This window comes from Castanea sativa, chromosome 6 (genome assembly GCF_040712315.1).
Source record: "Castanea sativa cultivar Marrone di Chiusa Pesio chromosome 6, ASM4071231v1".
Classification (NCBI taxonomy): Eukaryota; Viridiplantae; Streptophyta; class Magnoliopsida; order Fagales; family Fagaceae; genus Castanea; species Castanea sativa.
The window spans coordinates 21,720,796-21,745,780 of NC_134018.1; the positions used below are offsets into that span (position 1 = coordinate 21,720,796).

General features: G+C 37.3%; 1 protein-coding gene across 1 annotated transcript in view; it reads left to right on the forward strand.

Annotated features, from left to right (window-relative positions):
• Positions 1-1,922: 1,922 nt before the first annotated feature.
• The window catches only part of LOC142640388 (uncharacterized), a 30,727-nt gene continuing 7,664 nt past the window's right edge, over positions 1,923-24,985 (forward strand). Inside the window, exons 1-11 of the mRNA XM_075814449.1 lie at positions 1,923-2,196; positions 2,796-2,860; positions 3,412-3,510; positions 3,767-3,899; positions 4,075-4,134; positions 5,988-6,047; positions 7,045-7,167; positions 10,958-11,029; positions 19,134-19,271; positions 20,561-20,716; positions 22,733-22,837. Coding sequence (XP_075670564.1) covers positions 1,972-2,196; positions 2,796-2,860; positions 3,412-3,510; positions 3,767-3,899; positions 4,075-4,134; positions 5,988-6,047; positions 7,045-7,167; positions 10,958-11,029; positions 19,134-19,271; positions 20,561-20,716; positions 22,733-22,837 — 1,236 coding nt within the window. The 5' untranslated portion in view covers positions 1,923-1,971. The remainder of the gene's footprint in view (positions 2,197-2,795; positions 2,861-3,411; positions 3,511-3,766; positions 3,900-4,074; positions 4,135-5,987; positions 6,048-7,044; positions 7,168-10,957; positions 11,030-19,133; positions 19,272-20,560; positions 20,717-22,732; positions 22,838-24,985) is intronic.

Genomic DNA, 24,985 nt, shown 5'->3' on the forward strand with positions numbered 1-24,985 from the left:
TTTGTAGAAGTGTTCCATTTTTTTTTCCCAATCTTTTTAAATGTTGTGAGTTAGTGAGAGGTGTGCATGAAGGAAACCGTTAGAAATTGTTTAGTTTGAAGTTTATCATTTTGTTTAAAATTTAATTCTTTTTGTTTGAGATTAAAATTAAAAAAGAAAATAAAAAGTGCTTGATTGTTTTTTTTTTTTTTTTGGATAGAACCTGCTTGATAGGAGAGTTTGCTCTCTTTTTTTCCTTTTTATTTTCTTTAAAGTAACAATACATAATTCTAAATGTTACAGTCTTACGAAACAAACCAAGATATTTTTTGTAAGGGTAAGAGATGGGGTTCAAGTTTCTAAGAATAAGTTTTATATACATATACACTTCGATTATGGTAGAGTAGAATTTATATATTGTATATAAAAAAGAGAAATGTTATGTTCACAACATTTTTATAACATTTTCATAACAAATTATAGGTGATTGATTGTTATTAGTTCAAATTTGAACTTAATACTAAGATTACTTTTTTGCTTCAATAATAACAACTTGCTACTTAGGATTTGTTATAAAAATGTTGTGAAAATGTTGTAAACATATAATTTCTTTATAAAAAAACATAATTCCTTAAAAAAGAGAGTATTTTTTTTATAGGATAATTGAGAGTATTTGAATTCAAAAAAGAATCAAACTTTTCCAATAGAGAATAGATGGTATGTAGTTGAGCAGATTTGAATTAATTCTAACATGTAGTAAGATGAATCCAGTTACAGGTTCTTGGGTGGTTTAAATAACACCAAATTACGTTCTTAACCTTTTTGTTGTCTTTTATAGCTAATTTTAACTATAGGGTATCTGATTTTAGATTTTATATGACCATATTTTGGTATGTAAAATGAAAAAACCCAAACAAGGAATAATACATACATACATACATACATACATACATATATATATATATATATATATATATTACTTTTTATAATTTTTTTTAGTATATCTATACTACTATTTAATGGTTTCTCTTATTTGGACCGAATTTTTTTGTTCTAAAATACCCCTATATTCCTATGTTTAAATAGGGACAAAATTAAAGAATAATTTGGTAAAAATATAACTCTAACTTCAACTAAAATATTGCCTAAAAAATAGGGTCACTCTCTTATTGATTTTCAAATTTATTTATTTACTTATTATATTCTCAAAATAAAAATTATATATATAAAATAAAAAAACATATATTTTTTTGCTACAACTACTAAAAAAAAATAAAGCATATTTTTTTTTTCACGCGTGCAATGAGGTTAGTTGGGCAAAATTTGGTAAATAATATATTTTTTGGAAAAAATTCGGTGAATAGTATGTGACTGAAAGTATTTAGTAAGGTGGACTTTTTTGAAAATCGAGTTTGTGAAACTTGAGTTTCGACCCAAAATCAAGTTTCTCAAACTCGATTTAGACTTGATGTGAATTTAAAAAAAAGAAAGAAAGTGGAATTCGAGTTTAATAAACTCGAGTTCCATGCTTTTTTAAAAAATAAACTAGATGGAACTTAAGGGAAGCAGACACGAGTTCCGTTATTTTTTTAAAATGGAACTCAAGTTTACTACACTCGAGTTCCACTTTTTTTTTTTAAAATTCAATTCAGGTCTAAATCGAGTTTAAAAAACTTGATTTTGGGTTAGAACTTGAATTTCACAAACTTGATTTTTTAAATTCAGTCCAAATTACTAAATACTTTCAGCCGCATACCATTCACCGAATATTTTTTGCTGAAAAAATGCTGTTGAGCAAATTTTGCCAGGTTAGTTGTATAGAAGAGAGATGATAAAATTGGGAAACTGTGTTTGGTGACAGACATAGATAGCACTAAGCAGCACTACTGATAAACTTAGCCCGGATAACCCAACCCTTGGTCTGTAACTACTACATTAACCAACACCAAAAACTCTATCCTCTCAGTTCTCAGTTCTCAGTCTCTCTTTGCCATGTCGAGTGGAACACAGCGCATGTTGAAGAACTTGAAGAAGTTCGCAGATGTTAAATACAAGCTCTTCACAACTCGCTATGGCCAACAAGTCTCTGACATCTTCGACTTCCCCGTACACTTCGTTCTCTCTCCATTCACTCTCGCTTTCGACATTGTTGGCTCTGCTCCTCGTGGCTTTGGCGTCCCCGAGCTCATCTCCAAGCTCTCTTATTTTTCTATCTTCGTGAGTTTCTTCTCATAATCACTGTTTTTTTTTTGGTGATGATAAGTACAAAAATTTGAGAACTTGGCGGTTGCTTTTGGTGGTGTTTGCCATTTTGTTAAATGGGTTGCTTCAATATTTGTTGTTGGTTTTTTTTGAATTTTACATGCTTCAATCAAATTTGAAATCTCAAATCTGTGTTGGTGTGGAAATCATGGGAATTTTTTCGATGTTGCTTTTCGTGTAATTGTTATTTGGATAATTGGGTTGCTTCAGTCTTTGTGAGTTCTTAAAATTCACAAAGTTCAATTTAATGTGAATTTATGTTGGAATGCAAATTATTAGAATTTAGTGTCTGTTGTGGGTGCTATTTGTCATTTGCTTTAACTATAATTGTCATTTGGATTAGTGGGTAACTCAATTTTTGTTCACTTTTTGTTGGGTTTTGTGATGTTTGGGTGTTGTGGGTTGGACTTCATATTGTTTGATTTTATGGGTCATTGAATTATGCTTATGTTTTGGTCAGTGGGACTTGCATGATATTCTTATGGGACTTGCATGATATTCTTGTGCTTAAATCATTTAGATTTATATTTATATGCTTTGTGGGTCGATTGCAGGCTGTTGCTACTCTAGGGACTTATGACATTGCATTGGAGCTTGGAAAGAAAGTGATATGTCAGAGGTACTTGTCAGTATCCCTTTGAACTTGGACTAAAGCCTTTGTCCCTCAATAGCAGTTCTCTAGTCAAAATCTATAAATTTTCTGCCGTTTTATAGTTTTTGGGTGTGTATGTAAATTATATATTATTCACTTCTTTTACATGCATTTGAAACTGCACCTCCTTTCCCACTGCTTTACACTCACCACTTCTCTGTGGTAGCAAAGCAATCTTGTGATATTGTAGAGCTAAAATGGGTTGTTGTATCTCCACCGTGGTCATAAACGTTGATTGTAATAGTGCTCATGGTTGTTTGTGGGGGTAGGGGGGGTTTAGTTGGGGTTGATAACCTAAAGAGTTTGCCATTTTTCATTTATTTGTCAGTGCAGATATTAAGTTATTTTTTCATTGGTGTAAATTTTTGTAGGCTTTGATACAAGGATAATGAATGCACCAGATTGGTTTGCCTTTTGAAATGTATATTTTGGTGCTACAAACAACATATATCTGGGTAGCTTTGTATGGTGAATTAATGATTGGTGCTTTCTTACCTGGAAATGGTCTTGATGTGCAGAAACTGTCGTACTTGCAATGGGTGGCAGGCATTGCGGTGTACTAAGTGCAGAGGATCAGGGAGGGTGCATTACCAAGTTAAAAATTACACCTTGAAAGGGTAACCTCTCTCTAATCAGTTTTGATTTCTTAGATTGCAAACCTTGTAACTTTATAAGAGATAATGTTTCTGTTTCTCCATGACAAAATTCAACCTGCTACAGAGCTGGAATAGCTACCAATATATAGAATATAGCTGTTTGCCTTTCAAATGTCATCGTTATTGTCATTGGCTGTTTCCATGGAATCAAGCTTTAATCAGCATCCAAAAATTGCATTTCTTGTGTAATATCTCTCTCCCATGAATCCTTCTCCAGTGGAGAGAAGGCAACAGCTGAATGTGTTGCAGATGCCATTATGGACAATCGGGCAGAGTTGGTGCACCTTCCATCCACCATGGATCTTCATGTCCCCTTGCCAACTAAAGACTGCCCAACTTGCGATGGGACGGTAAGACATATGTTCTCTAGCACATATGGCTTTGTAAGTGATAGTCAAGGCATGTGCTTCTGCATGTAAAGTTTGCTATTTCTTGACATCCATTCAGGCATAAAATTTACTATAATCTTTTAACATCTCAATGTTAGGTTCTGATCTTTGTGTAAAATATATGTTGGTATTGCAGGGTGTAATGGGCTGTCCTGAATGCAAACACAAATTACAAGTCAGAATCTCTGCAGATGACGTGAGTTCTCGTCTGATACTGATTAGATTTTACTTCGAGCATTGTCAAAAGTTATTTAAGACTAGTGCACGTACGAAATTGCTGCATGTTTTCTGACACTACAACTTAGCAAATTCACAACTTTTGTTCTCTTCTTACATATATAGTTTCTTTATGCCTGACAAAGATGGCTAAATGTTGGGAGTACATTCGGGAGCTTTAGTATCTTATGCACCTCTCCATTAAAAGGATTTCTGATACAGCAGTGAAGACTGCTTCATGCCATGATCCACTCAAAAGCCTTCTAGTAATACTTTTTCATTCTTAGAGCCTCCATCTGATTCCGTAGGTCCTCCAGTCATTGTGAAAGTATAAAAAGAAAACCCACTGCCCTACTTGTAGAGCTTCCATCTGGTTCTAGATGTTCTCCAGTCACTTTGAGGATTCCTGATCAAGATTGTCTTGTCTGGCTGCCAAGATTATACTAGTCAGAAGGAAGGGGAAAAAGTAGTATTAATTGTATAATCAGAAAGAAGAGTGCAAGGGGAACTCCACCCTACAAGAATTTGATAGGAGAGGAAATGCCATTGAACATGAACATTGATGACAGACCATAATTGTCAAGATTGAATCTCAAAATGGTTCTGATAAGGAGTTGGTATCAGCAAAGATGTGTTGATATTGCATAGGAGAATTCTTTTGGGTTGTACATCTCTTACTTTGGCATGTTGTCTCAAAACTACCAGAAAGATCAATGCCCCTAATTGGCCTAGACTAAGCAGTTTGTACATACCATCCATTTTTTTGGATCAACTGATTACTTTTATCATCTATGAATTTTCTGATGACCATTTGAAATTGCTTCTATATGATTATACTAGGGTAATTTTAAGCAAAATACTGGTGTCTGGAAGAACTATAAGAGAGGGTTGTTACACTAAGACCTATGTTTAAATTCTCCTGTCTTTTTATCATTTTTGGATAACTTACTTGATCTATTTACAAATCATAATATATTCCATGGAAAATTTACACCGATACTATATGCTTTTAGTTGATGACATTGCCATAAGTGTGAGGGTAAAATATTCATGCTCTGCACTGTATTGGAATAGAGTGATTGTAAACTGAAGTAAAACTGGGTTCTAGGAGCATGTCATGGAATTTTGTAATTGTGTAGATCATTGGAAAATGCCATGAAATATCAAGAATCAAGAAGGTTGGCCATGGTGTTGGACCTTATTTTTCGATCACCCAGACACATTAAACAAGAATAGTATATAAGAGATTACGTTGTTGAGAAAAATGATTGATTTGGCAATTTTTTGAGTACAAAGCATTTGGCCAAATGTTGGGGCAGCATCGTTAGAGGATAAATTATTACTTATAATCTAGGGAGTTTGTCTTGTGCATTCTTATAGTGTGCTAAGGGTGGTTCCCTGTGCCTTCTAATACATATCACTTATGATTTTTGTTTCATGGCATATTCCATGATTTTGTTAAAAAGCTTCTATCCTTGGTGAAGATGCTGGTAACTCTCTCAATGCTTGACTGATTTTGCACCAACTTGGAGAAGGTGCTTTGACTTGCATGTTGAATTTGGTTCTGACTTGTGGGAGTGATTCTGCACAAGTCCAATGGTAATTTCCTGAACAGCATCACCTTCTGAGTTTTGTGGCTGTTCATATAAGCTAGAACTTTAGACGCTATATGAGCTTTTCATTGTGCTGAGATTTGTACTTTTAAGATGTTTAATAAACCTGGTTTTCATATATTAATGAGTCACACTAGTGTTGTTATATCTATTTGCTCTTATTTCATCTGTCCAATTTTAAAATGCTTCAATTATTTTTTTTCCTTGTGTCTTCTTGCAGATCATGGAGCCTCCATGGAAGGCCTATAATGTCTTGAAAAGGATGGACTATCCCTATGAGGTTAGTATTTTACTCTTAATATAATTTCATGATCATGTTGTTTATATTAGTGAAAGTGTATTCAGAATTCTTCAGTTTTCATCTAAAATTTAGAGTTCCATGTACCATTTGTCTAAAGGTAAAAGTGCGTGATGTAAAATCCTAGGATGATGATCAATAATCTGCAGCCCTCATGGAAAAGGATCATGGGCTCAATCCTTTTAAAGCAGCATATTACCTCACCAGCCTCACTTCCCATGGAATGGAAAATGAGGGGTGTGTTTTCCTTATAGAGAAATTAATGAAGATTTTATTAATAATTCTTTTGTAATTATTTTAGGTTATGTTGTGTCCTCAGCGTGAGCATGACATGATATTTTTTATCAATAAAATCTCTTTACTTATAAAAAAAATGAAGATTTTACTTAACTCAAATAAATAAATAATGATGCTCTCTGGCATGTTCCTTCTTTATAACCTTGACTTGCATTTTGTCTTGTCATGCCTCTACAAATATTATTTCTGTTTCTAGTTATGACATAATGATTGTTGTAAGTTGTAACTCTGCCATGCTGCTTAAGAATTCATTAAATATACTTTAATGCAATTCTGTCTTTGATTTTAACATTGAAATCAAGGGGAAAAATGGATATGTGTTTGATGACAGTACAGTTTCCTGTATGCTAGGAAAAGTGAAGGTCAGAGTTACCTGAATGTTCCTGACTTGATTTTTCTGAGTCATGGTAATATATGAGTGGTTTATGTTAAATTCCTGAAGGGCTTATAGACATATGCTCTTATCACATAATAAGGCATATGCCTTTCCAAAGGCATCATGGAATATGATGTGCTTGTGTTCTGAATATGTATGCTTGATAATGGATCCACCATGGATGGCCTGTAATCTGTCTGATGAAGAAGTTGATTAACAGAGGATGATAGAATTGGTGCCAGTGCGCCTGATATCAATATAGACATCTTGTTCATATCTAATTCATGGTTTTGTATACTGTTGCAGCATATAGTTCACAGCATGAGGGATCCCAGCATTGCTGCATTTTGGTTGATCACCTTGCCTCAGATTGTGGGTGGATTCGACTATGATGATGATGTCAAGCAGAAAATTTGGTGGCAATACAAGGTTTTGCATGCATCTTGCTTTCTTTTTCCCACAATTACTGAGGCATAAATTTTCTGTTAGGCACCTAGTGTCGTTTCACATACATGTTGCTGCTTGCCCTTTGAACTGTGCTTTTTCTTATTTTGATAATTGATTGGTTAAAAAGAGGGCAAAGCGAAATCTAGTCCTACTGGATATATCATATATGTTCTTATACAAATCTCCACTTCTCAAATTTGATCTGAAAATGGTAGACCTGAGTTTTGTTAACATACAAAATTTTATCCCAAGAATTGACTAGATGAAGTTGTTACTAAATTATGTTCTACAGCGCATGTTTTTGGATGGTAGCTATGCAGAAAAGTTATAGTATGGTTCCCTTTCCTTTTTGACTTATCCAAAAAAAAAAAAATCATTTTCCTTTTGGTTACAAAAGCTATCACAAAGTTATCAATTTTTTTTTGATAAATGAGTTAGAAATAGTATTAAGTACACTGGAAATGTACAATGGGAGTAATACAATCAAGTCCCTGATAGCAGTGGTCTAACAAATCATCACAAAGTTATCATTTATTGAAGGTTAATACATAGATGCAACAACAACAGGGGTTCAAATGATAGCTCAATGGTAATGACATCTATTGTTGTGCCCATATCTATGATTCAACCCCCCCTCCCCCAACTATCTACCTATATGTATATAAAAGATGCGACATCAACAACAATAATAATAGATCGTAGTACTGAGATTTTGGGATTGGCTATGAATCCTCAATAGACTAATCGGGGTTGGCCTGGCTACATGTATTCTTCTTCTCAGCCATTTTTTAATAAGTATTCTTCTTTGTTGGGTCCACGACCCTTTGTCCTGATCATCATCACACTAGTGTCGTTTAGGGCATAATGGGCATGATGACTTGGTGTCATCCTCACCTTCCTCCCGCTTATCATTGGAGTCTGCTCTGGGTTCCAAATTCAATGGTTGCAACAAAACATGAGGGTTGCTCTTGTTGTAGGAATCATACTCTGTATCATCTCTTTATTTAACATGTCATTTTTACTATTACTATTGTTATTTTATGTCTTCTTCTACCTCTTTTCATTTACTTGAATTGAATCCAATCACTTTTCTTCATTGGTGTATCAATTGCTCTCCTTTGCATATTATCAAACCATCTCAAACAATTCTTCCTCTTCTTTACATCAATAGGCACCACCCTTATCTTTAAATGATTTAAATTTTTTATTTTATTTTTTTATATCCTATCTTTCTTTGTATTTCCACTTATACATCTTAACCTTTTCATTTCAGCTACACTCATTAAATCATTTTATGAACATGTTGCTTCTTGATTGCCCAACATTCAATACCATATAGTATAGCTAGTCTTATAAAAGTCTTGTTGGCATCAATGGCTTGGGAAACATAATTTAGACATTTGGACATTTGGTTCCAGTGTGCTTAATGTGGATTGTGTGGTTAGAACGAAATCGTCATTCCTTTGAGGATAATGAGAAGACGTTGGATGAGTTAAAGGTTTTATGCTAACGTAGTCTTTTGGAGTGGTCTCATTGTTGGGGTTTTACTGATTGTTCTTCTCTCTCTGAGTTTATGTTTTCTCTTAGCTTAGTTTCCTGATTTCTCTTTTGGCTGTGCTGTTTGTTTTTTTTTTTTTTTTCCTTCTTGTTCATCATCATGAACAACTTGTACTTTTTTTTTTTCTCTTTAATAAAAGTTTTCTGATTACCTATCAAAAAAAAAAAAAAAAAAAAGTCTTATAAAACTTTCTCTTTGAACTTATAGATAATCTATGATCACATAGTACTCCTGATACATTTCTCCACTTTATATTCTCTGCTTTATCTTTTTTTTTTTTTTTTTTTTTTGGGATAAATAATAAGACTTTTATTGAATGAATGAACATCGTGTTCACGATGATGAACACTCTGGACATGAAATAAATACAAAAAGCTCAAGAGCTAAAGCTAACGGATTGTCGGAAAGAAGAAATTGAAATACATTGCGTAAAACTCCAAATAGTAGCCCATTGAAATAAACTATCAAAAAGAAGAGGTTTCAAAAGATCAAAGGATCTCTCATTATCTTCAAAGATGTGGTTATTACGTTCCTGCCAAACTAACCACATTAGACAAGTTGGAATCATATTCCAGATAGTTGATAGGTGCTATTCTCCCATGCAAAAAGAAGAGATATAACCATCTTTGGCATACCCATTGGACCCCAAACACCTGAAAAACTTCACTCCATAAAGCTTGAGCATGCTTACAGTGAAGTAAAGTAAAAGTTGGTCCCAAATTCCCCATCACATTGACACAGGCAACACTAACTAACTAGGGACTGATATCTCTTAACAAGATTGTCAATGTTAAGTATCCCATCCTTGGCTGCTGTCCATAAAAAGAAAGACACCTTTTTAGGCACCTTTACACACCAAATGCTATTCCAAGGAAAAATATTAGCAAGAGTACTAGACAGCCAATTATAATAGGAGTGCACATCAAACACACTAGTCAGAGTCAACTTCTAAGATAGCTTATCATCCCCCTCACCTCCCGGCATATAGGAGTAAAGATAAAGAAGCTAAAAAAAAGAACTAACACCATCTAGCTCCCAATCATGAAATGTTCTATGGAATTGTAAATTCCAACTCCTCTCTCCCTTCTGATGCAGAAACAATCAAGTCAGAAATCCAAGCTTCTTTAGACTGAGAACAAGCTTACAGTTCTGGATTAAGATCCTTTAGATGTGTACGTCCACTCCAAGGGTCACACCAGAACCAAATACGATGGCCCTCCCCCACATCATGCACTATCTGTCCAAAGAAGCTCTTTGCTCCTGTGCTAATACTCTTCCACATCCCACACCCATGAGTCCCTCTTACACCTCTAGTACACCAACCTCCTCTACTCTGCTTTGTCTTATGATTTACATTCTTTTCGATCTCTCCATCCTTATGAAATATTACCCTAAGATATTGAAAACACTAATGCTTTGGTATCTCTTACCATCAAGTTTTATACTCCATTGTTGTTTCTCCTTGTACTGAACTTTCACTCCATGTGCTCTGTTTAAAACCTACTTAACCTAAAGCCTTTAGATTCTAAAGCATCCTTCTACATAAAAATATATTTGTTTGGTAAAGTTGATTTATAAACAAATCCATTATAATACTTATCAAAAAATAAAAAAATCCATTATTGCTACATTGTCTTGTCAGGATTGTTCCGAATTGGTTTGGTACCCTCTTTCATGTCCTAAGATTAAAGCTAAATAATGAAGAAGCCTCCTGCAATGATATATAAGCTTGAGATGCAATCATTAAAGTCAGGAACCTAAATCTTACGGAAGACATATCTATGGATAATTATGTTCATTTTTAAAATTCATGATATACGTAAGTTTTTTTCTTACAAAGATTTTTATGCTCTTTTCTGTCTCTCGCACCTGTTTTTCTCTAAGACTTGAATAATCTAGAATATCTCCAGTATATTATCTGATATTTTGTTACTTTAAATGGTGTTTTACCAAACTCCTCAGTTCTTCAATTATTAAAGGTGCTTTATCTGTATTTTCATAGAAACTGGTAATGTCAATATAAATTAATACAGGTGTGCTACCTGACATTGGTAGATTTTGTACTATTCCTCCTAGAGTAAAATATTATGACCTTTTGATTTCATTGTTTTAGGTCACATTTTATGTTGGCATCTTTATCACATTGATTAATTTGTTAAGCACGATTTTCCTGATGCCTTCCTGTAATTCTTTATATATTTTTGTTGGGTTCAGGACTCCATGCAATATGATCAACTTCGAGATGTGGTGGCAAAGCGAAGACCAGGCTGGGAGCACTTGCAGGAGGTAAGATAATTTTATTCTCAGATGATGGTTCTATTAAAGAAATTTATTAAAACAGTAAGAAAACCAATGTGATTTTTGTATGCAATTAAGATTTCTCTAGTTTCGGTGGGATGCATTAGTACCTTGGTTGGTGGGGTGACGTAGGACAACCACAATAGTATAATAGAACAGAAAAATAATAGGATAACCCTAGGAGTCAGCACCTAAGGGCTGCTTGGAGTCAGCACCAAGCAAACTGGAGTCGGCACCAGTGTAAAAGAAAACAAACGTTTTTTTTTATAATTCTCAAAAGCTGTCTTACAATAATCAGAAAAAAGTGTTTAAATAGCTAACAACACAAAACCCTAATTATTAAATGTTCGGGCTTGCTTAATCTCAAGCCCAATAACTAATAGGCTCCATCCATAAGGCCACAGGTTGGGCCATCTTCTTTTTGCTCTTCCTCCCATACGTGTGTATAATTGGGGGCCTGTATCTTGTGTCCGCACCAACTCCCCCCGGGTGAGAGGAACTCGACCCCGTCGAGTGGAAAGCTGAAGAGCTCTGATAGTACTCCAGTAAGTCAGGATCCAGTCGCTGTAGCTCATCTCTAGTAATCCATGTGCAATCAGAATCTGGTCGCCCGCGCCACCGAACTAGGAAACGGTGAACTCCTCCATCACTGGTAGAAACAATTTGCTCATCTAAAATAGCATCAATAGATTCTTTATGTGCATAGGGCAAATTTAAGGGTAAAGGGGTAGACATAGGGGCATCAATAGGATTAAGCAAAGGCTCATCAAAAGGAGTATCAGGAATAGCTGTAGGGCTTTTATAAGCAACTAGATCCTCAATATTAAAGGAGGAGCTAATACCATAATCATGAGGAAGGTCAATGACATATGCATTTGGGCCCATTCGTTTCAATACCTTGAACGGACCGGCACTACGAGCCTGCAATTTCTTAACGGTCCTAGAGGGAAACCGTTCAGGTCGGATCCGAATCATGACATAATCTCCTACCTGAAACTCTGCATGATGCCGATGAGTATTAGCATGAATTTTATATTGAGAATTACTTACCTGAATTTTTTTGTGAATCTCAGTATGCAAATCATGAATATGTCGTGCAAATGCCTCAGTAGATTTAGAAATCCTAACATGTGGGGACATGGGCAAAAGATCTAAGGGCTTCCTAGGTGTAAATCCATGCACAACCTCAAAAGGACTAACGCCTATAGACCTATTGACAGAGCTATTATATGCAAGTTGGGCTATAGGAAGAATTGAATCCCAATTCCGATTGGCTTCACCCACTAGACACCGAAAGAGGTTCCCTAGGCTACGATTAACCACCTCAGTTTGACCATCAGTTTGAGGATGAAATGCCGTGGAAAATTTCAATTTGGTGCCTACTAAATGCCACAAGGTCTTCCAAAAATAACTCATGAAGTGAACATCCCTATCAGACACTATGGTTTTGAGGAGACCATAAAGCTTGGGAATCTCATCAAAGTAAAGCTTTGCAATTTTAGAAGCATCAGAAGTCTTAGAACATGGTAGGAAATGAGCCATCTTAGAGAAGCGATCAACAACTACTAGGATAGAATCATGCTTCCTAAAGGTGCGGGGCAAACCTAGCACAAAGTCCATACTCACGTCCTGCCACGGGCGATCTGGCACAGGTAAAGGCGTGTACAGACCAGTGTTTTGCTTGTGATGTTTGGCTAGTTGACATGTATGACACTGACCAACTATCTTGGCAACGCCCCTCTTAAGACCAGGCCAATAGAATTGACGTTCCACTTCCTCAATTGTCTTATCTCGGCCAAAATGACCTGCAAGGCCTCCTGCATGTATCTCCCAAACTAGGAAATCTCTCACTGACGACCGAGGGATACACAACTTGTTGGCTTTGAACAAGTAACCATCTTGAAGGGTATAATCATTCAAGATGGGACGTGAAGCATTACTTAGGCTAGTGTAGAGCTCCCCAAAATCTAGGCATGACTGATAGTCATCCTTAAGTCGTTCAAACCCAGTGACTTTAACACTCATGACTGATAGCAAAGACACTCTTCGACTCAGCGCATCAGCAGCCTTATTCTCAACTTCCGCCCTATGTTTCACCACAAAGTAGTAGCGTTGCAGAAATTCAACCCAACTACCGTGCCTAAAATTTAGCTTCTTTTGGGAATTGAGATAGCGTAAAGCTTCATGATCAGAGTAGATAATAAACTCTCGAAACAACAAGTAATGGCGCCAATGCCAAAGAGCTCATACAATGGCATAAAATTCTTTGTCATATGTGGAGTACTTTTGCTTAGCATCATTCAACTTCTCACTGAAATAGGCAATTGGATGACGCTCTTGACTAAGTACTCCCCCTATGCCAATACCTGAGGCATCACATTCCACTTCAAAAGGCTTGGTGAAATCAGGGAGACGCATGACAGGTGCCTCAGTCATCTTCTGTTTCACCTCCTTGAAGGCCTTAGTAGCAGCTTTTGTCCAAATAAACTCCCTATGTTTCAAGCAGTCAGTGATGGGGGACATAATGGTACTAAATCCTTTGATGAATCGGCGATAAAAGGAAGCGAGCCCATGAAAGCTTCGAATCTCATGTATAGTTTTGGGCTCGGGCCAATCCATAATTGCTTGAACTTTCTGGGGGTTGGCAGAAACTCCTTCAGATGACACTATGAAACCTAAGAAGACAACTTTATCTGTAAAGAAAGGGCACTTCTTGAGGTTACCATATAAACTCTCCTTCCTAAGGGTTGTACAAACTTGAGTTAGGTGGTCTAAGTGTTGCTCCCTAGACTTACTATAAATGAGGATATCATCAAAGTACACAACCAGGAATTTTCCCATAAAAGGCTTGAGCACTTGAGTCATCACTCTCATAAAGGTACTAGGAGCATTGGACAATCCAAAAGGCATAACCATCCACTCATATAAACCATCTTTCATCTTGAAGGTAGTTTTCCACTCATCACCAGGACGAACCCTAATTTGATGATAGCCACTTTTCAAGTCTATCTTGGAGAAGATCGTTGCTCCAGCCATCATATCCAACATGTCATCCAACCGAGGGATAGGAAAACGATACTTCACAGTGATCTTGTTGATGGCACGACTATCAACACACATCCTCCAAGTCCCATCTTTCTTTGGAGTTAAGAGTGCAGGGACTGCGCAGGGGCTCATGCTCTCACGAACAAAACCCTTCCTAAGTAGTTCTTCTACTTGCCTTTGCAACTCGGCATGTTCTGCAGGGCTCATCCTATAATGGGGCAAGTTAGGTAGGGTCGCTCCGGGCACAAAATCTATGGCGTGTTGGATATCATGCATGGGCGGTAAATGATCGGGGAGTTCCTCAGGGAAAACATCCTTAAATTCTTGGAGCACGGACCTCACTTCTTCAGGTTGCTCCTCACAGGTCTCTCCATGAAGTTCCCTAGCAACCAAGACAAACACAATGGATTCCTGAACTGCTACCCTTTCAAATGCCTTTGGGCTTATGATGTTCAGACCTTTCGCCTTCGGCACTTCTGGCTTCTTGCTCATGTCGATTGGCTTGGGTTTCAAAGGATTAAGCACAATCTTCTTGCCTCCAAACATAAATGAGCAAGAATTGGATCGCCCATGAAGGGTGACATCCAAATCATAAAGCCAAGGTCTACCTAAGATAATATGCCCTACATCCATGGGAATTACGTCACACCATATTTCTGCCTTGTAGGTGAGGAATTTTAGTGGGACAACACATCTTTCTTTTATGGCTATGGAGGAAGTATCCACCCAAGAAACTTTATATGGGTTAGGGTGTGGGATCAATTTCAAGCCTAGGCGGGAAACAACGTTAGAGGACACCGCATTAATGCAACTCCCACTATCTATAATAATCTTGCACGTTTTGTCTCCACACTTAGTGTAAGTCTGGAAGATGGCACTTCTTCGCCAATCATCAGTTTCCCTTTGTTCTGTCAAAGCACACCTTACCACATTCACTCTAGGGACACCAAAAACAGCCTTGAAATCATCAACCTGGGGAGAGATGGCTCTAATGCATGTGAGGTAGCTAGGATCATCTTCCCATTCGGCCTCAACATCTTGGACTTCTTCAGCATTTGGATCATACACTAGCTCTTCAACATTTTCTACCTTTTCATCATCCTCTTGAATGACAAGGGTCCTAGAGGGACATCTAGCTGCGACATGTCCAATCCCATTGCATTTGAAGCATTGGAGGCGAGAGCCTAATCTTGAGGGCTCATTGATCACACCTTTTCCCTTGTCCTCTTTTTCTATCGGGATGCTATTGGGGTTGACCTTAGGGGGTAAGGCAAGTTTAGGTTTGCTACCAAAAGGTTGAGGGTTGGGAGGAATGCTTCGAAGCTCAGAACGTCGCCAAAAGATAGATTTGGATGCTAACTCACAATTCCTAGCAAGGTCATAGGCTTCTCTTAAGGTGGTGACTCCTCGGGTGATAATCTCGCCTAGTAGGTTAGCATTTAAACATTTCTTGAACCTATTGAGTGTGACAACCTCTTCCTTAACTATTTGAATTCACCTCTGGAATTCCTTGAATTTCTCTATGTATTCGGTCATAGGAGCAGTGCCTTGTTTTAGGCGATCCCACTCCTCAAGGAGGGAGCTCCTATAAGTTGGAGGAAGATAATTCCTCGAGAGGGCGTCCTTCATCTCCATCCAATCAATAATGGGGGGCTCACGTCGTCGCCTAAGGGTTTCCTCAAGGTCCTCCCAGAAAAGATCAGCTCTCCCAATCAACTTCATCCTAGTGTACCTCACTTTCCTATTCTCAGCTCAATGGTAATAGTCAAAGAATTTCTCCATTTGACGTAACCAATTAGTGAAAACCCATGGGTTTAGGCAGCCATCAAAGGTGGGTTCTTCTATCATTTCCTTAGACATCCTATCATCATAATCCCTAGGACCATAGTGATTATAGTGATCATGTTCAAAGTGTGGAGCCCTATTAAAGTGACCATTGTTATTTTTCCCAAGCATGTTATCTCCTTTATGGTTAGTGGTCTCTCTTTGAGATGTTTCAATTCGCTTTACCCTATCCAGCAAATCACGGACACTCTTGGCTAGGTCTCCTATGGTTTGCTCTAAAGAGGGCCTAGATTCGGAAGTGGATTGATGTTCAGGGTTTGACATGACGCGACCACTACGTAGATGCATGCAACACAATATTTATGAATGCAGTTGAGATTCCCAAAAATTCAAGTAATCAATTCTCAATGTAAAATTAAAGGTCAAGCAAGAGTGCATGTAGAGACTAGATCGATGAATCAAAGGAAGGAATTGCAGACAAATAGTGACAGTGTTCACAGTATTAAGAGATAGCCCAAATAAAAGTCAAATTCCAATAAGCTCCACAATTAATAATAAGAATCAGATATTTCAAAGAAATTGGTTTTTTTTTTTTGGAATTTTAGAGTGGGTACTGAAAGAGGACACAAACAGTAAAACAGCTAATTTGAGCACAAAATGGATAGGATAATGGAGTATGGTGGGATATGCACATAAAAAAAACATAAAGATAATATTTTTTTAATGAGACAAAATTGAATCCACCAAAAATATAGAGTTAGAATTGTACCCTAGTCAGTGGCTCCACTTATTGCTCTAGGTAGCTACGGTCTGCTCCTCAAGTGAGTGAATTGACTTGGGCTGAATGGACCTGTGAAAACAATTTAAGCCCAATACAAGCAATGGGCTGTCACAGCAACAATTTTTTTTTTGGTTTTTTTATTTTTATATATATATATATATATTTTTTTGCAAAATAAAAAGTACATTGCGTTTAAGACATTACAGACTTGAAAAAAAACATGTTCATACGACAACTCAAATAAGAAACCAAACTACAGACTTAAAAAAAAAAAGAAAAAAAAGGAAAGACAACAGAGCTAAAATGAAAAGGAGCGGCGGAGCAAGCACGAAGCGACGCTGGAGTCAACGGCGGAGATGCGGCCTAGGTTCACCGGCGTCACGATCAGCGGTGCTCGATGGTGCAGATCGGAGCTCGCTTGTCTCGGCCTTGGCATTGGCGGTGGTCGTTGTCCTCAACGGCGATGGTCGAAGGTGAGGTGTTGGGTTTTGCGGCGGCTGAGGGCTGGAGGCTGTTGGGTGTCGCGGCGGTGGGCGTTGGTGTTGTGGGTTTTGGCGGCTGGTGAATGCTGGGTCATGCGTGGGTTGTCTCTTTTTTTTTTTTGATTTTGTGGGTGTTGGCGGCTAGGTCTTTTGTGGGGCTGTGGGTTCTGTGATCAGAGGCGGCTAGGTTCTGTGATTGGCGGCTAGGTTTTTTTTTTTTTTTTTTTCGTTTTGGGGCTGTGGGTTCTGTGATCAGAGGCGGGCACGGATGGTGGTCACCGGCTTGGGAGGCGCCGCTGGCTTCTCTATTGGTTTGGGGGTGAGAAACTCATGTGGGGCTTGGGGGAATACACTGATTGCAAGGGCTGGCTTGGGCTTGTTCAAGATCTCATGGGGCAAAAACTTGAAAGGTACTTTCATGGTTGGCTTGCTCTTTTTGATGGTTTTGCTTTGACGTGGTTGTCTACGGTTGTATTGAATGGATCGGAAGTTTGCTCTGATACCAAAACTGACGTAGGACAACCACAATAGTATAATAGAACAGAAAAATAATAGGATAACTCTAGGAGTCAGCACCTAAGGGCTGCTTGGAGTCAGCACCAAGCAAACTGGAGTCGGCACCAGTGTAAAAGAAAACAAACGATTTTTTTTATAATTCTCAAAAGCTCTCTTACAATAATCAGAAAAAGTGTTTAAATAGCTAACAACACAAAACCCTAATTATTAAATGTTCGGGCTTGCTTAATCTCAAGCTCAATAACTAATAGGCTCCATTCATAAGGCCACAGGTTGGGCCGTCTTCTTTTTGCTCTTCCTCCCATACGTGTGTATAATTGGGGGCCTGTATCTTGTGTCCGCACCATGGGGCCATCTAGCGCAGAGGTTTAACTCATCATGGTGGAAAGTGACTTGTTCCCAGGACTCCACCTTTTTTATTCAGCAAATAAAAAAAGGGATTTCTCTAGTTACCTTATTGGGGAGAAACAACTGTGACATTTGTGGTTAGAATATGCTCAAGTTTTATTTTGAAAATAGAGATGGTTGATCACAAACTCACAGTCACAATTGTAAGACATTCATGGTACAATTGTCAAATGTCAATGTCTGACTTGAATGAGAAGAAATTCGATAGTTTGCAAGTGGAAATCAGATCTCAAAAGATACAGAATCTTAGTGCTCTTTCTTTCTCTCTCCACATAAATGCAGATATCTTCTCATTTCCTTTCTGATTTATGCCTTCTTTCCAAGTTTCATACAATGCTGGAAAATGTGTTTTTAGCCAAAATAAATGATTTTAGCCCTTATAAAAAGAAAACTGATTCTTGAACTCTTTTCACGCTCATGTAACGTCAAGGCACTGCAGAAGAGAAAACTGCAAAACCTGATCCAACTTATCGTAATCGATTAGTTAACATGTTGGTTAACTATATTCTGAAACATGGAAAAAAAATCATTGGCTTATCAAATTATCTATTGAGCTACGAAAAAGATTCAACAAAAGACACAAACAAATCCACTATCTCTTTTACGTCCCTTTATTATGTCTTCCACGTAAGTCTTAAGGCCAATTAGGTCGATTTTTTTTCACTTGAATTTATCCTTATTCCCCAATTTTCCTTCTATACATACTCACCCCAATCTCACTTTTTAATAAATCAAAAGTACAAAGGATGATACAAACAGGTGTTAAAAATTATCTACAATTTGAATCTATGCTATTAGTTTATTCTTCTGTATGTGCATATGCGTAATAGTTACAGAGAGCTTTGTGGTTGTGTAAATAAAAGTCGATCTCTATCGATCAGTTTCAGGCTCTAAAAGAGGCAATATTGAATCTTCATCTTTCCACTATACTCTTTTCCATTTTATTTGAAATATATATTAATAACTGCTTCTAATACATCTAGATTCATAGTGGCTTCTGTAGACACTCGTATTGTTTCCCATGATTCAACTTTTGCAAAATATTTCTTCTTATAATATTGTTTATGATTCACAGGCCTTGATTTCTATAGATCCTGTCCGTGCTAGGGATGATCCTGTTATAGTGAAAAATATCCCCTACCACAAGGCCAAGAAGGCATTGGAGGCAGAAATGATGAAGCTTGATCCTCCACCACGGCCACCAAGCTGGGGTGTGCGTATTCTTTGCCTTCATTCTATTGCTCATAGTTTTTACTTTTCAACGTTTGTATACTTTTCAATCATATTCTGAATTTTTTATTTTAGCCATTTATTAAAAAAAAAATTCTGAAAAATGAAAAATATTTTGGCATGTTGCTTAGGAGGATGACTTGACTAAAATCAATTCACGGGGTAACTGTTGGGGCTGATAGCACTTGGCTGAATAACTGGGGCTTTTTAGATGGCCAGAACATGATCATACTTATCAGATTTTTCAAAAAGCATAAAAAAAGAAAGAAATTTAACCAGCAGCAGGAACAGCCAACTGTGGTTTTGATTTTTGTAAAGGGGTTTCCATACAAAGCTGACATTTGCTGTTGTACAAATGTTTGTTAGTGTCTCATAACAGCTATCATTGCATAGACTACGACTATTATGTGTATATTTTCATCTTATATTTTATCTCTTCTTTATGTCTTGTAAAATGTTCAGTAGTCTAAGTATGATAGTGTGTAGCTCTTCAAAATCTTCAGTTGTCTAAATGGTAGTGATTTTGCCTTTTGTGGGTTTTATTTATTCCTTCTAAGGGCAGGGGAGGAATTTCCAGTTTTTTACTTTGCAAGGACCTATTGCAGTTTTTCATATAATATGAAGACCAATTTTGCGGTTGTATTTGAAGTACTGTTTTTCTTTTTTCTTTTTTTAATTTATTATATGGCAGCCAGCTTTGTCTAACCATAGATAATAGAACTGAGTATCTAGTAAATGGGGTCTGACTGATATTTGGGTACCAGTATTTCACTTTGTTATGTTTTTTCAGCAGATTAAATTAGAAATTCATATTTAATGTTTCGTAGAATTTATCTACTGCTTTTGCATATAATGCATTGAAGTGTAAATTGACATGCTAATGCTTTTATAGATTGGATCTTAGTTAAATATATCCCTTTTTCTCTCGGTCTCTCTCTCTCTCTCTCTCTCTCTCTCTCTCTCTCTCTTGTTTCAATGTTACATGTTCTTTGGATGTGACCATGAGATGGTGACCACAATTTATGTGCTCTCTTTCTGCATGTGATGCATTTAATTGTGGTTTGACTTGCTAACTCTGGTTTGGCTTTTACAAATCGGTCCTGAATTTTATAACATCTACTCTCTCTTGCTGTTGATTGAATATTTTTTTGTTCTCTTTAGATATAGATCGCATACAAATAGAAGGGCATATGAGTTAGAATATTTTCTGCGTTGCATCAGAGATGAGGAATATACTTTGGATGTTTTGAACTAACTGCAGAGCATTGGCAGGAGCTAGAACTTCCACTTAATGCATCTTCTTGGAGTGAGGAAGATCTCAAAGATCCAGAGAAATTGTATGAGATGACTGTTCTTCTTAATGCACAAAGAGAAATTGCTGATAAAATCAAGGATGTTCAATGGGAAACTAAATGGCGTCAGGAAAAGGTTAGTTCTGACTTTTATGTGGGCTATGAAGGTAATTTTAATGTTTGAGAAATATTTGATATGTTGACAACATTGTGGTTTCTGGAAATCAAGTTTGAAACTTAGGTCTTAAAAGATGGTAAACTACTTGGGAACGTGGTTCTTTTGCAACCTGTAAATTACCATTACTCATAAAGAAAATAATGAGAGCTACAGCTCTATATATTGGGCCTTTTCATTTTCCTATTAAAGTGGCAAGGAACTGTGTGTGAGACATGCACAAGCATGTGCATAGGAGCCACTATGCACCCCACCCTAGTAGTGCCCATTTGTCCACATCTATCACTAATATACCTTGAATGTACGGTACAGTAATCCCATGCTACCACCGTGACTGCTTTGACTTACTTTGTCGACTAAGCATATAGAGGAATCAACTTTATTTCCTTACATTCATTCCCAAGTTAACAGAATAATTGTGATGTGGAGGGAAAATATTATTGTATTTTCATTATTTTTTGTATTTCTAGTGTCATGTTGAACAATATGGATGTCACATTAGTGCCTTTCTAAGTATTTTACTGATAGCCAATGGCCTCCTGTCCTAGTGTTATGAGGTTGGTACTGAGACCTCTGAAGGAAAAGTTCTAGAATCTGGAAATCCTTGAGTTTTAATGACAGTAGTCAAGTTGTTCACTGCATGAGTTTTGTAGGGAAAAGAAAAGAAACCAAGAAGTTGACAAAAATGCATATGTGCGCATATCTTAATGGCAGGGAACAAAATCCTCTCAATTTCACTTGGAATGGAGAGACCATTTTGCGGTTTAAGATTTTTTTTCTTGGATCTAAGAATGTATAAAGTGCCACATCATTTAAAATTTTTAATGACATGCCATGGAATAGACATTTAGATCTGTAATACTCAGTCTAAACCATGAAATGAATCAATTTCAAATGGAGAGGTTCCTTGTCTACATGGTGACACATTAACCTGCTTTTCCCAAGTACTTTCTTGCAATCCATTGAGAATTAATTTTACCAAAAAGTGAGTATTTTTTATATTTTTTTTGATAGGTAATCAAAGAAGTAATATTAATAGAAAAAGTAGTACAGGATGTTCATGATGATGAACAGAAAGATACAAAGAAAGAAAAACTAAGGGAAGGAAACTCTAAGGGAAAACATAAACTCTGAAAGAGACGAAGAATCCGTAAAACCCCAACAACGAGACCACTCGAAGAGGCTACGCTGACATAACACCTTTAACTCATCCAATGTCTTCTCCATGTTCAGTATTTTTTATATCTTAGATAAATAATTCATAAGGATGGTGAGATTGAAGAGGATGTAGAACATCAAAGAAGAGCAGGGTGGTTGAAGTAGAGAAGCACATTGGGATTATTGTGAGATCGTAGAATACTTATTAAGTTAAGGAGACAGTTTTACAAGGCTATAAAAAGACTAACCATGATATATAGCACTAAATGTTGGGCTATTAAGGAACATGTTCATAAAATGTGCATAATTGAAATGAGAATGGTAAGATGGATAAGTGGAAATAGAAGGAAAGATAGGATATGAAATAGGGGTGGCCTCCTTTGATGAAAAGATGAGAGAGAGTTGCTTCAGATGGTTTGGTCATCTGTGAAGGGTGAAGGAGAGCCATAAATGCACCAATGAGAAAAGAACAGTTTTTTTTAAAAATTTTTTTTTTTTTAAGAATTGAGAAAGGGTGATTTGATTTAAGTTGAGGGAACAAAAATATGTAGAGGTATACATAAAATAATACTAGTAGTAGTAAAAAATGACATCTTAATTAAGGAGGTGACAAAGAGTATAATTTTGGATTGGATAGAATGGCAAAGAAGAATATAGTGAATGACCTCGATTAGTCTATAGAGGATCCATATTCAATTCCATAGTTTTGGGACACCAACTTTGTTGCTGTTGTAACATCTTATGTCAAAGTTATAATAATTGTAAACCATCCATTTCTGTACATTGATCCTATATATTTTATTTTATTTTAATTTTCAGTTAAATGAGATGTTGGAGGAGAAGGTGCAACCATATATTCAGAATATTGACAATGGCATCCTGTCTAAACCTATTGTCTTACAATCACAAAATCAGGAGCATAAGGTTTGTCTTTAGCCTTTCCTTTTCACTTATCATTTACTTATTTTTGGGTTATCAAGAACTTATTTGGAATTTGGAAATTGAAACACCACCCCCCCCCCCCCCCAACAAACAGAAAAAAAAAAAAAAACACTAACCTGAAATCCTTACTTGGAACAAGAAGTTTATTTATGCATTCCAAATTGGCCACTTACAATTCCTTCTATCATTTCTTGGATGCTCCGTTTGGTGCTTCAAAAATATATGTAGGTAATGGCTATATTTTGTACATGCTAAAGCATGATACAGCTTGTGCATTGGAGCATCTCTGTACAATTACCTTTTAAGACAAAGCTGAATCATGAAGAAAAAGCGAAAACAGCAAATACAAGGTGTTTATGATGGTGAACACAAGAAACACATATTTATGATGGATTAAGGCTCATTTGAAGGATCAAATTTGTTCTATATTGAGTCAAAATTGTTCAAGTTCATATTGGAAGGGGGTGGAAGAACATATGGGCTGTGGATCTTTAAGAGGGGAAAGAACTGCATGCACAACGTGCTGCTAGGGAAGGAAGGAGCTTTGTCACTTCACTCAATGCTGGTGGAGATATTCTCGCAACCACTGGATCAACAGTTTATTAAGTAAAATTTGAGGCATGGCTACCTCGGATTAGTCACAAAATTGTGGTTTTTACTTTGTTGATATGGGAGTTTCCATTTTCTTTTTCGTGGAGTCCAAGACCTTTGAGTTCTCTGTTGAGGAGGGAGGAACTTATTTTATGTTACGCATTTTTTAGAGAAACCGAGATTCTCTCCGATCAGTTTTCATGGGCAAAGAGGGTGCAAAACGTTTGCTAACTATTGTGGAGGATCTCATGTCTAATGTAACTACTGGAAATTTTGCACGAACCTTTAGAGAGGGTGACAAGGTATTTATCTTGCAATTAGGTTCCAATTCCCATGGCAGATTTTTTATGATCTCGGAACTTGTCCATGGCCGGCGGAAAGGCTTTATCGTGGTGCCAGAAGGTAAATTGGGTAGTGGGTGGAGAGGGTTTGGACTACACTTGCGGAAAGTCATTGTTCCTGAGTCGAAAATCAGCACCCAACCACAAGCTGTCTTGAAGCAGACAATGGAGAAGTCCAAGTCTCTCTTGATGGCAACGACGGAGACTGATCGGAGAGGGGATGGTGGTAGCAAGAAAGGAAAGTCATTACTGCCAAATTTTCAAAATTCAAACACAACAAACTTGCGCAATCATACCCATGATTCTCGTGAATTGAATGCTGAAAAAGATCATGCGAGGTCTGAGGCTAAACTTCCGTTTGAAATTCAAGATATAGCTGGCAGAGCTGTATCGCTGGAGATTTCCATGGGATTGGAGTGTGGGCCGGATGGTAGATGGCAGGTTCAGTGGTCCAATGTGCAGGAGGTTGTAAAGCCCAACCCATCAATGAAGCCTATAGCTCCCTTCAAACCAAAGCCCAAACCCATACAAGTCTGGCGGCCCAAACCGATACAAACCCACTTACGTTCTTTATCAACTGGTGAAACCCAACACTTTGGGAGTTCTTTACCATCGGTCTCGGTAAGTAATGAGAGAGATTCCCGAAGCAGTATCGCAGTGATCGCGAAGCCGACGCACCCTCAAGTTGATCCTTGTAGCTCTCCGACGATAGCCCAGTCATTGAAGCTCGCCGATGACGCCGATATTGATGCCGATAGTGGGATTCCTGGCTCCGACGGGGCCGATACTGAGTCTCTTGGCTCCGATGAGGCCGATGAGCAAGCAACCACCTCTGATGGCGAAGATAATTTGCAGCGAGACATCCGATTGTTACTTCAGGAGCATTCCGGCAATGTTATCAAGAAATGGGGGAATTCAGATCAGTGGGTGCTTGAATTGAGAGACGGAAGGAGAGTGGCGGTTCCGATACAAATTTCTCTGCCACCGAGTGAAGTCACAGAGGTTCTAGAAGTGCAAAAACAGTTGGCTTTGGTTCCATTGAAGTGTTCAGACCCTTTGGAGGTGTCATCAGCTCAGTTTGAAGGGGATGAAGTACTTGTGGAGGACTGGGTTTCGGACACATATTCGGAGGTTGCTGAGTTGCCTAACGAAGGGGGTTTGTCACCTATAGCGGTGGAACCACTGGCCTTTTCTCTAC